General features: G+C 36.4%; 1 protein-coding gene across 4 annotated transcripts; it reads right to left on the reverse strand.

Annotated features, from left to right (window-relative positions):
* Nucleotides 1-89: 89 nt before the first annotated feature.
* On the reverse strand, nucleotides 90-11,807 carry LOC131783575 (uncharacterized). 4 transcript variants are annotated; one of them, XM_066174489.1, is made up of 6 exons: nucleotides 11,734-11,807; nucleotides 11,247-11,322; nucleotides 4,487-4,551; nucleotides 3,960-4,094; nucleotides 3,491-3,728; nucleotides 90-1,677 (listed from the first exon to the last, which is right to left on the reverse strand). In XM_066174489.1, exons 2-6 carry the CDS (start codon nucleotides 11,266-11,268, stop codon nucleotides 1,082-1,084), a joined length of 1,056 nt encoding a protein of 351 aa, XP_066030586.1. In that variant the 5' UTR covers nucleotides 11,269-11,322; nucleotides 11,734-11,807; the 3' UTR covers nucleotides 90-1,081. The 4 variants fall into 4 exon arrangements, with proteins under 4 accessions (XP_066030586.1, XP_066030583.1, XP_066030587.1 ...); XM_066174486.1 differs by lacking the exons at nucleotides 11,247-11,322; nucleotides 11,734-11,807 and adding an exon at nucleotides 8,996-9,217; XM_066174490.1 differs by lacking the exons at nucleotides 11,247-11,322; nucleotides 11,734-11,807 and adding an exon at nucleotides 7,055-7,071.
* Nucleotides 11,808-12,032: the final 225 nt, after the last annotated feature.

Here is a 12,032-nt window from a genome sequence, read left to right on the forward strand (position 1 = left end):
TTTTCAGCTTTTTCTTTCCACTTGAATTAATCGTTCAATCAGACTGGTGCTATAACATAAAGAATGAAATTGACGTTTTTTCCCTTCAAACAACACTGTTTACCGCAAATACTGTATTCACAACCTTATGTGTCTCAGTCACACCATTTTATGAATTAGGCTATCAAAATTCTGCAAAGATAAAAAACGAAACATTAAGGATATTTTATCATCTTGAAATGTTATTCGAAATTAATTTGACCTATTCTTATTGTAGTGTATTGCGTTACACTGAGTTACCACTTGAAGGACATTTGAAAAACCATGCGCCATTGAAAGCTCGAGCAAGAGTATTTAATGCAATCTACATAATAGTATTACATGTTACAATGTGGTAACTTACAAAACATAATTATATAATCACGCAATTCCAAACAGAGGAAGTTAGGTTATAGACTCACCTGCTTTAGCTTTTGAGGGCTTAAGGTACAGAGAAACAGATATGGTAAACAGTTACAATTAATACAAAATTGAAAGTTTGAAAGCTTAAAGATATACGTTACAATCATCAAACCCTATGCATCCTAGCAAAAATAGGGTAAATTAACCCCACAACTTCTCCCAAACATTCATACTTACAGGAAATCATTAATTTTTGTCGCTAGGTGGGACTGTATTAACTCAATCGTGTGGTAAATCTACTTTACGAAATTAGAGTAAAATAACTAATTACAAGTATTGTATGGTAAATATACTATCTTGATCACTGAATAAATGACAGTTGAGTTAAAGCATGAAATGAGATAAGTCATTTGACCTATGGATACTCTACACTCACCACTATTTAACTGTGCTATGAAAGCCAGATGGATTATGTATATATATATATATATATATATATATATATATATAACTATAACATCGAGCTAGTGTAACTGAGGTCAATAACCGACATATTACACTTGCTATCACTAGCACTTTCTCCAAATTATCCTAAGAGTACTTTTTCTCTATTTTGTCATTTGTTCAGAGCTACGCCTTCTCGGAAAACCACGCCGTTTCTAAGAGCCATAGGTCCAAGTAGACTTGCCTCGTTTCAAGTTCACAAAAATGTTAACCGCGATTGGAATAGTGAAGACAATTCATCATCATTAGAGGTGTCTTGATCATGCTCGCTTTCATATGTAGAGAGCACTTTATTTAGCATATCGGCCTGGTCTTCGTCTCTTTCCGTTATTATTTCTTTACCTTCTAAAGCCATCAACTCAAGGTCAATTCCAACTTCACGCCACGAGTTTGCATTCATAGCTTGTAAGGTTATACCTGCTTCCCTTAGGTTTCGGAGGCCATGTTGATTTTTTTCTTCTTCTATACGATATAAGAATGAAAACTGGATGATGGGACTTCTGATATTTCTGTTCTTTTCATAAAATGTTTTTAATTCATCTGCACAGTTACTACAGGGTGAGTAGTTTAAAGTCAGAGTGATTTCAATGTCATGATGAACAGATACTGCGTGACGAAAGTCACGATCGCAAAGCATTACTGCTTCTGCATGTTTTCGAAAAGGTTCGTTTTTGAAGCGCTTATTGAAAATGTCTTCTCCGTCTTTGGATTTGATAGAAGCGATGAGGTAGGTACGATTTGGCAATTTTGTATCTCTGACTCCAGTCCAAAGTAATTCATTCAAGAAATCGTCTAGAAAACAAAAACAAAACAAAAAAAAACGAAAATAAAATTATCATTAGTATGTAGAAATAGGGATATATTCTCAAATCAAATTCGAAAAAAGTCACAGAGCCAGAAAGGAAACTATGCAAATAAAACACGCAATAAACTATTTGCAACATTCTTGTGCCAAGTAAAACGAGCCGTTTAATTCTAGAGTTAATAATATACATTGGAAAAATTACTCAGTTCTGTTTGCTTAAGATAAATGCAGTTTTCAAGTAATTCAGTGCAGAAGAGAGCTAATCCAGCACAAAGAAAGTAACAAATAAGACATTCTGTTTGGTCAATAATCAAAGAAACTCACAGACAGCCAATCAAATGCGAGCCCTGGATGTCGCAACAAAATTTGAAAATTTTCGATCGAAACAAGTAGAAACATCTTCGGTACTTGTAATACATTTTTTAAAATGTTATTTATCAGCGTTTAGTCATTAGAAGAGGTTTCGCTACGGTGTCAGATTTCAAAGTAAGACTGTGAGATGTTATTAATTCCGACCTCGAATGATCTAAAAGAAAGTAAAGTTTGCCGTGTCTCGACTCTTCTAAGCTGAACCGGCTGCAACATGAACGCTTGTCTGACTATGATTGTCCAGCGGGTTTCGGCGAAAAGGACAATAAAATTTTAACTATGAGGAAATGGGGATATTCTGAAATAACCTTTTGGAGGCAGTTTTAAAAGTTTTTAGGATATGGATCATTTTCCAGCAAACAAAATATAAGTGCCAATTCTGAACTCAATTCTGTTCTTTACGTAGAAAAGAAAACTGCATGTTATAAGATATGTTATGAACTACTAAAATTAGAAGTGTTTGGGAGATATGTTCCGGCTAAATGTTTGGGAATTGTTTAGGCCTGTTTGATTGTCCCGAAATCCTTATGCGAGTCTTGTGAGCCTTAGTTGGCTATTAAATCCACTCATTTATTTTTACCCTCTGAGTGATATGTGTCCTTGACTGTTGTAGTAGGGCTTACTGCTCGTACGGTGATCGCCATTGATGGTCGTATTTGGATTTGTCCTTGACCTTGCTAAGAGTTTCTACGGGAAGTTTTGTATAGGGTTTCGATCTCGAAGATCGGTTGTTTTTCAAGTACTTTGTTGTTGATTTCGAATGTCTTGATATTTAAGAGCTAGTTTTTAGAGAATACCTTGGACAGAGTTTTCAAAAGGGAAATAAACTATTTCTGATCGGACACCTGGTGCCCCCCGTTTGCGCGTGTCGTTTGAGCTAGTTTACCCCAACAGCCCAATTGATTGCATATTCAAAAATATTGCATTTCCAAAAAGGTTTAACGTTTAAATTTGGGGAAAATAAAGTATAATTTTTAGTAAAAAGGCCAAAACCGATTGAAATCGGTTTTAGCTGTTCTAAAGACGCGTGTTTGAAATAAACGCTTATGAGATTTTCCTGGTGGCAAACCGCATTGTTGATAAAAAAAGGATTACTCAAACATTTCTTTCGCAATTAGAGTGTCGTTGTATACCATGGTCAATATTTAGTTTTCACTGGAAGGTTCGTAAAGTGTTCCTTAACTCGCAAATAAAAGTAATAAATACATAATCGATCGAACGTGGCGCCAAAAAGAGACAAATTGAAATTAGTAAAAAGCTGAATATGTTTCTAAGGCAAGAATATTTACACTTGGTCCCGGTTGTTCAAAGGATGGATAAATTTATTCACTGGATAAGCTTATGCAGTGTATAAGATGGCTATCCACTGGATATATAGTTATCCAGCGGATAAAAAGTTGTTGCAGAAAGCACGGAGAGCGAGGCGTATACCTATCGGATGGATAACTCGCCGTCCAAGTAGTTGCCATGGTGATAACCCAAGCGTTGCGTGATCTTTTCGCATGTACGTACTAGTAGCGAGCCAAAATGGCAGAATATGTCCAGGTAGTTGCCATGGTGATAACCCAAGCGTTGCGTGATCTTTTCGCATGTACGTACTAGTAGAGAGCCAACATGGCAGAATATGTTGCTCGCGCGTGTACGTGTCACCGTGGCTATAATACTGAACCTAAGACAAAAGAAAATAGAGATAAACTGGTCTGAAAAAATCTATAACCAACAAAATGTGAAAAACACGACATAAGTAATTCTTTTGAGAAATCCATTTGTGACTTCGTCGCATGGAAATTTTCATGATCGACACCAGTTTAAATCTCCCTCTTCATGAATTACTGCTATCCTAAATTTGATCATGGATACTAATAAGCAAAATGGTAAAATAATAAGATATAAACAATACCTGTAAACTTTCCGAAGGAGTCTGATCTCCATCGTCCTCTTTGTCTGGCTTACATCTATTTTTCCGGGTACCTGTGTAGTCTGAGAGCCAATAAAAAATGGCTAAATTCGTGCTTTCATCGCTCGATGTGGAGCTCTGGAAAGAAAACACAGATTTCAGATATATAGCACTCCTTTGTAAGAAAGTTACGGTCTGCGAATTCTATTTTTAGCTTGCGTGTGTGGGTGACTTTGGGTGTGCGAGGATATTCGTGTTTCGTGCGTGTCTGCGTGTGTACGTGTTTGCCTGGCTATGATATTAAATCTGAGAAAATAGAAATCAACTGGTCTGGCATAATTCATGACCAATGAAATTTGAACAACACTACATAAGTAATCCTATTGAAAAATCCATTTGTGACATCGTCGCACGGAAATTTTTATGATCGACAACAGTTTAAATTTCTCTCTTTAAGAACTACTGCTGTCTTAAATTTGACCATGGATACTAATAAGTGAAATAATAAAATTATAAGATATAAACCATACCTGTAAAGTTTCGAAATAAGTCTGATCTCGAGGGTGGTCTGGCTTGTGTCTATTTTTCCGGGCACCTGTGGTGTAAAGATAGTTCTAAAATTCATTAATAAGTCATAAGTCTGAGCCTGCTAATATAAAAATGGCTAAATTTGTAATGTGCATGAGTTTTGAACCAAATGAAAACACATGAAAACCATACGTGTATTGGATCACATATCAAAACCACGCGTGGTTTTCATCATTTAAAGCACTGAAACAATACCCCTAATTACTAAAAAAGTAGGAATAGTTTTAGAAGCCATATCAAAAACTCGTACGTCATGTTTGACCGAGGTCTCCACACATCGAGAAACAATAAAAGCACTTGGCCTACGGCCTCGTGCTTTAATCTGTTTCTCGATGTGTGGACACCCTGTTCAAACACTCGCATTCGTTTTCTATATATTACGTAAAACATAGGCTCCATTGATGAACCAGAGATATCTTTTTGATCCAAATTATCTGTTAATAATGGCCACTTTCCCACGACAGTAAAAGGTAGGAACAACATTACAAGATGTTGAGTTGTTTTGGATATCTAGGGACACTTACCATTTAGGTCAGAACCAGTGGCTGACCGAGAGGGTTTTGTTATACGTTATACGTTTTGATATGTGATCCAAAATACGTGTGGTTTTCATGTGTTTTCAGTGGGTTCAAAACTCATGCATATAATGAATTTGTTAACATAACAAATTCGTTACATGCAATTGTTGACAAACTTAAAAATGGTTGGGAAGGTCGAATCTAATACTTTTGCCGGACGTTTTTTAGTCTTTAATCACAGAATGAGAAGGTGAAATGTTCAGTAAAATCTGGCCGAATTGTGGCTCACAAAAAACACGCAAGGTTTTTTTAAATAACAACCAGTAAACAAACTGCTCAAGGCGAGTTTTACGAATGAACGATAGCCGAATTCACTGGAACATGAAGATTTCTCGGGATGACGGAGCCGTAAAACTCGGTTGCAGTGACTGATGTGGCCTTCACCACTCAACGCATCGGAAAGGACATCAGAGCAAGCTCTTAGTTATTCACTCGAAGGGCGGTCGATGTAATTTCTGAGGCTTGCTTCACTGGCGATCTCCGAGCTAGCGACGTTGGACCTCAGCATGATCGCAGTCGCTCTGAAACCGTCATGACTAGTACGAATCATAACAGTTATGCCTCTTTGGCTATATTTTTTATCATTCCTGTTTTGTTCTGTTTTGTTTTTGAACTCGAACTGTATATACAATACGGGTATTAGCTGTTTGATTTTTATTACCATTCGTAAGCTTGCAGTCTAACTAAGCGTAAAAACCTTAAAAACTGGGACTATCCATTTCGTTTTCTCTTTGAGGATTTTCGTCTCTGCTCATGTTATAATAACGTCAATTACGGCGCCTGGCGTGTTTATAAACCTTTGTTTGGTTGTTCTGTTGCTACTTCCCGACTGGCTTGTTTCGAAACTTCACTTTCAATTAACAAAAAAAACTATAGAAAAGTCTCGGAAAAGGTCGGACAGTCCAATTTGGCAGATAACGTGACAGCTTTAGCTCAGCTCTATGGTCTATACTCTCATAGAGCACGCTCTCTCAACCAATGACAGCGCGCGTTATATCCGAACGTTATTATAAACTCTCATAGAGCGCGCTCTTTCAATCAATGAGAGCACGCGTTACATTCAAAATTTATTTTAAATGGTTATCCAGCGGACAAAAAGTTGTTCCAGAATGCTCGGATAGCAATTCTTGCAATTGTTTGTGCTGTGAATTGTTTGCAATCCTTGTTTGCGCTGTGAACAAACGCTACTTCAAATGTCTAGTTCTCTTTTTTCTTTCTTTTTTTTTTCCGCTAATTTGTAAATGAAAATAATTCCCATTTATTTTAATTTTTTTTATTTTTTAAATCAAATTCTCTTGAGTAATATCCAAAGGAATGCAAAGCACTTCATTGTTGAACCACTCACCAAAACGCAAGGATTTAAGGGTTCATACAATTTGTACAAATCATATGCAGCACTGGTTTCTGACATATCAACTAGAACTCCCAGACCCCAATAAACCATCAGACCCCTATGAACAGTCACTACTAGACTGCGGCTCTGGTATCTATTCCATTACCATTCCATGTTTACCATTGCAGATGACTGCAATATTTACCAACCCACATTCAAGAAAGAAGGTCATCATCGATGACATAAAAGAATGGCACCCTGCTGTCCTTAAAAAAAGAAAATGTAAGAGCACAATATAGGCTTCTCTATTTGTTAAACAGTGGATAGCTGTCTTATACAACGGATAACCTTATCCAGTGGATAAATTTATCCGTCCTTTGAACAAAAATGTTGCATTAATGAGATAAAGCCGCATTAAATCCCCTGTGTCTAGTTGAAGAGTCTCATTCGAATTTGGTTTTTGTGGAAGAAAGATAAGATTTACACACGCAGCAAACAAACGGGCAACTGTCACAACTTCAAAATCAAACATTTGAATTTACTCGTTCAGTTTCTGTTGTGCAATTTATGGTACAAATGTCCAAATTGGAAAGACTCACCGTGTGCGAATATTTGTTGTAGAACTGAAAATTTCGCTCGCCCTTTCACTACGAATAGGATATTAAATGAAAGAAAATTCCATCGATTAACTCAATTATAACCAAATGCCTCACGTTTTAACTTTCTAGGTAATTACAAACGGTTTTTAGGCCGCTTATCAACCAATTTAATGACTCTTCTGCTTATACAAATTCATCTCGAAACCAATATTCTTCTGTCAACCAAAGTGATTGGAGAGAGAGAAAAGAGAGGATTAGTAAGTTATTTTTCGGCTTAAGGTAGTGATCGATTTCTTTGCTTAAAAATACAGCACAGCCGGAAAAACAACATATATTTATGAAAAAGGTAGGGATGTACTCGGCGACTCACGAAAGCGTTACCATTGTCCGTGGGCAGAGATAGGAAAATACGGACCGCGCTAAGAACCAATCAGATTGCAGGATTCGTTACCGTGCCCTCTGGGTGAATATTATAAATGCACCCATTTATTTCAATTTTACTCACATAATATAGTTTGTATAATATTTATTTAAAATGATTTTATTACAAACTGTGCTAAAGATGTTTTCGTCTTGTCACGAGCGTGGGAGAAAGAAAAAATTCTGAGTCCCATGACGAATCGAACCTCAGACCTTCAGATTTCTGCGCTGCGATGCTCTGACCACCGAGCCACAGAGACTCCACGGTAGGCGAGATCTATTACGAAGTTCATATGACACGTATCCTGCATACTGTTTGGATCAGCAATGTCGATAAGCGTAATGTTTGTAGATAGAAATAAGAGAGAAGGTAAGTTTTTGAGCTCAGTATAGAAACGAAGAAAGAACATCCGACGAAAACATCGATTCCTCATGAGGACTCAGAATTTTTTCTTCGTCCCACGCTCGTGACAGGACGAACACATCTTTCCACCACAGTCTCACTACCAGCCATTTTAAAGTCAAACTGAATTATGAAGTACAAAATTTCATCGTATAGACAGCATACTGTCATGCGACAATGATGTGATTTGAAAACAATGGCAATTAATGACCCGTGTCCTCGGGAAAGTCCCTATGCATTACATCATCAACTTCCTGTTTTTCAATAACACCATCGCATGATTAGTGTGTGTAGTTTTTTTTAAATCAAAACCGTCTTCTGGGAATTATTTCTTTTTAACAACATGTTGTTCACCGAAAAATGTAAAATGATATGCTCGAAACAATTGGGAATACTTTTGATTCGAAAAGATCTGAAACCGCTGTATACCATACTACAGATGAGAATGTTGCGCGTATTGTTTGAGCTAGTTCACCCAAACTGTCTAATAGATTGCATATTCAGAAATGCTGCATTTCCAAAAACGTATGGCGTTTAAAATTCGGGCAAAATAAAAAATAACTTTTAATGACAAAGGCAAAACCAAATTAAACCGGCTTTAATTGTTTTAAAGTTACGTATTTGAAGTAATCACCCTGTGATTTCCCTGCCGGCAAACCGCATTGCTGATAAAAAAATACTAGTCCAACATTTCTTTTGCAATTAGTGTCGTTGCATGTAATCGTCAATATTTGGGTTTGTCTGGAAGGTTCGTATTGTATTCCAAAACTCGCAAATAAAAGTAATGAATACAGAATCGATCGAACGTGGCGCCGAAAAGTGACAAATTGAAATAAGTAAAAAGTTTAATGCGTTTCTAAGGCAAGAATACTTACATCTGAATTTTGCATTTTATCGGAGGTGTTGCCGATTATCCTAGTCGAGCGCTTATCGAACGGGCTATTTTTAACACGTTGCTAACCAAAAGGTGATTCATAACAAGTTTCGAGCCGTGAAAATACTAATGAATAAGGTCTTCAGACACGCATTAGATGATTAAAAATATTTAATATATATTTAATCTGTAGGAAGCAAAGAGACTCGACGATATTGATATAGAGTGTTGCAAATGTACTTACGAAAGCCACTTTCATCACTTTGCATTCCCCCTCCAAATAGATTGTTGAACATTTGTTCTGAAACAAATGCAAGCCTTACCTTCGTCAGACACTCCTTCCATCGATGCAAGTCAGTTTGTTGATCAAAGAAGAAAACTCGGTTAAACTATCAATATAGGGTATTATCAATGACGACAGATGTTTAGCAAACGACCACATAACATCAGACAATGGTTTGAATTGGCGGCCTTTGTTTAAGCAACGGGGTTTCCCCTTCTTGCTTTTTTGGGCAAAAATATTTTATAAAATCTGACTATTGGAATATTTCTGGAAAAAATTTTGATGACTCATCAATTTTCATTATGGTATAAATTGAAAATTAACTCCCGCTGTGCTACAATAAAAGATATGAAACTATTTCACGATTAGAATAAATTTGGCCTTCGAAACACAACGATTTCCCTTTCGTGCTTCTTGCGGGGAACAATATTTTATAAAATCTGGTTATTGGAATATTCATGGAAAAAAGTTTGATCACTCGTCAATTTTCATATCAGTTTAAATCGAAAGGTAACTTCACCTGTGCTGCGAAAAAGATGCGGAACCATTGAATGAGCAAAATAAATTTGGCCTTCGAAAGCCCCTGCAAACAATCGTAAAAATTTCCCGAAGACGGTTCGAAGACGGTTTCAGGGCTTTGAAGTTCTTCTGTATCGCAGTGGTGGTCTAATCTGTGCCGAACGCTCGACTGACCTGTTTTTTAACTGGAGCGAGGGAAAAACAGATTTTATGTCTTTTCTGGCCCTCTTGAATTAATCGTTCAATCAGACTGGTGACATTGCTATAACATAAAGAATGGAATTGAAGTTTTTTTTTTCCTTCAATCAACATTGTTTACCGCGATTCACAACTTCAGCTGACTTAGTCACACCATTTTATTAATTAGGCTATCAAATTTGCAAACATAAGAAACGAAACATGATTTTCTATCATCTTGGAGTGGAATTAACGTTTTTTTTTTCTTCAAACAACACTATTTTACACGATTACTGTTTCAGAACTTCAGCTGTCTCCGTCACACTATTTTATTAATTAAGCTATTAAAATTCTGTTTACATAAAAAACGAAACATTGAGGAGTTTTATCATCTTGAAATGTTATTTCTTACATGGTGTCATCACTGTAAGGACATTTCTAAACACCATGCACCATTGAAAGCTTGAGCAAGTATTAAATGCAATCTGAATAATAATATTACATGTTACAGTGTGGTAACTTACACAGCGAAATTATCTAATCGCACGATTCCAAACAAAGGAAGTTGGGTTATAGACTCACCTGCTTCAACTTTTGAGGGCTTAAGGTACAGAGAAATAAATACGGTAAACAGTTACAATTGACACAAAGTTAAAACTTTTGAAGCTAAAAAATATACATTAAAATCATCAAACCCTATGCATCCTAGCAAAAATAGGGTCAATTATCACCATAACTTCTCCCAAACATTCATATTTACAGGAAATCATTGATTTTTGTCACTGGGTGGTTCTCTACTCAATCGTGTCGTAAATCTACTTCCCTGTGTAAAAGTAACATAACTAATATCGATTATTGTATAGTAAATATCTTATCTTGATCACTGTGCTATAAGAGCCTGATAGATGATATATCGCCCTTGCGATTTCCCTGGAGGCAAACCGCATTGCTGATAAAAAAAAAAAGATGACTCAAACATTTCTTTTGCAATTATAGTGTCGTTATATACAATTGTCAATATTTGGGTTCCTCTGGAAGGTTCGTAAAGTGTTCCTAAACTCGCAAATAAAAGTAATAAATACATAATCGATGGAACGCGGCGCCAAAAAGAGACAAATTGAAATAAGTAAAAAGCTGAATACGTCTCTAAGGCAATAATATTTACACCTGAATTTTGCATTTTATCGGAGGTGTTGCCGATTATCTCAGTCGAGCGCTTATCGAACGAATGATTTTTAAGGCGTTGCTCAACAAAAGGTGATTCGTTTCGAACCGTCAAAATACCAATATTAGATTCCAATTTAGTTTCGAACCGTCAAAAGACTAATGTATTAGGTCTTCAGGACATTGAATGATTAAAAATATTACCCGAAGAGGGTTTGAAGGAAGCAAAGAGACAACGATATTGATGAGTATAGTGTAGCAAATGTAACAAAGGAAAGCCACTTTCATCACTTCGCAGTCCTCCTCGAAATGATTATTGAAAATCTTTTTTCGAAACAAATGCAAGCCCTACCTTCATGAAATGCTCCTGCCATCGTTTTATGCTATGGTCAATACTAAGGTTCCACTGGAAGGTTCGTTAAGTGTTCCTAAACTCGCAAATAAAAAAAAGAAATACATAATCGATCGAACGTGGCGCCAAAAAGAGACAAATTGAAATAAGTAGAAACTGAATACGTTTCTAAGTCAAAAAAATTTACACCTAAATTTTGAATTTTATCAGAGGTGAGGGCTTATCGAACGGGTGATTTTTAAGACGTTGGTAACCAAAAGGTGATTCGTTACAAGTTTCGCATCGTCAAAATTTCAATGAATTAGGTCTTCAGGACACGCATCGAATGATTAAAAACGTTACTCAAAGAGGGTGTGTAGAAATCGAGGAGACACAACAATATTGATATAGAGTGTTGCAATGTACTTAAGGAAAGCCTTTTGATCACTTCGTATTCTTCCTCGAAATAGATTGTTGAAAATCTGTTCTGAAGAAATGTAAGCCCTACCTTCGTCGAACGCTCCTGCCACCGATGCAAGTATCAGTTCGTTATTTAGAAAAAAAACCCGGTTAAACTACTAACGTAGGTTATTGTCGAATACGACTGATGTTTAGCAAGCGACCAAGTGAAATAAGACAATGGTTTAAGGTGGCTCCACAGGGTTTTTTGACCGCGCGAGGTTTGGGTGCAAACATAGCACGGGCTTTAAAAGTGTCAACATGCAAACATGGCAACTCGATACGATCACACGATTGTTATCTGAAAAGGTATAATAAAAACAGTTTAACACAATACAATTTTTATGT

This window comes from Pocillopora verrucosa, chromosome 11 (assembly GCF_036669915.1).
Source record: "Pocillopora verrucosa isolate sample1 chromosome 11, ASM3666991v2, whole genome shotgun sequence".
Classification (NCBI taxonomy): Eukaryota; Metazoa; Cnidaria; class Anthozoa; order Scleractinia; family Pocilloporidae; genus Pocillopora; species Pocillopora verrucosa.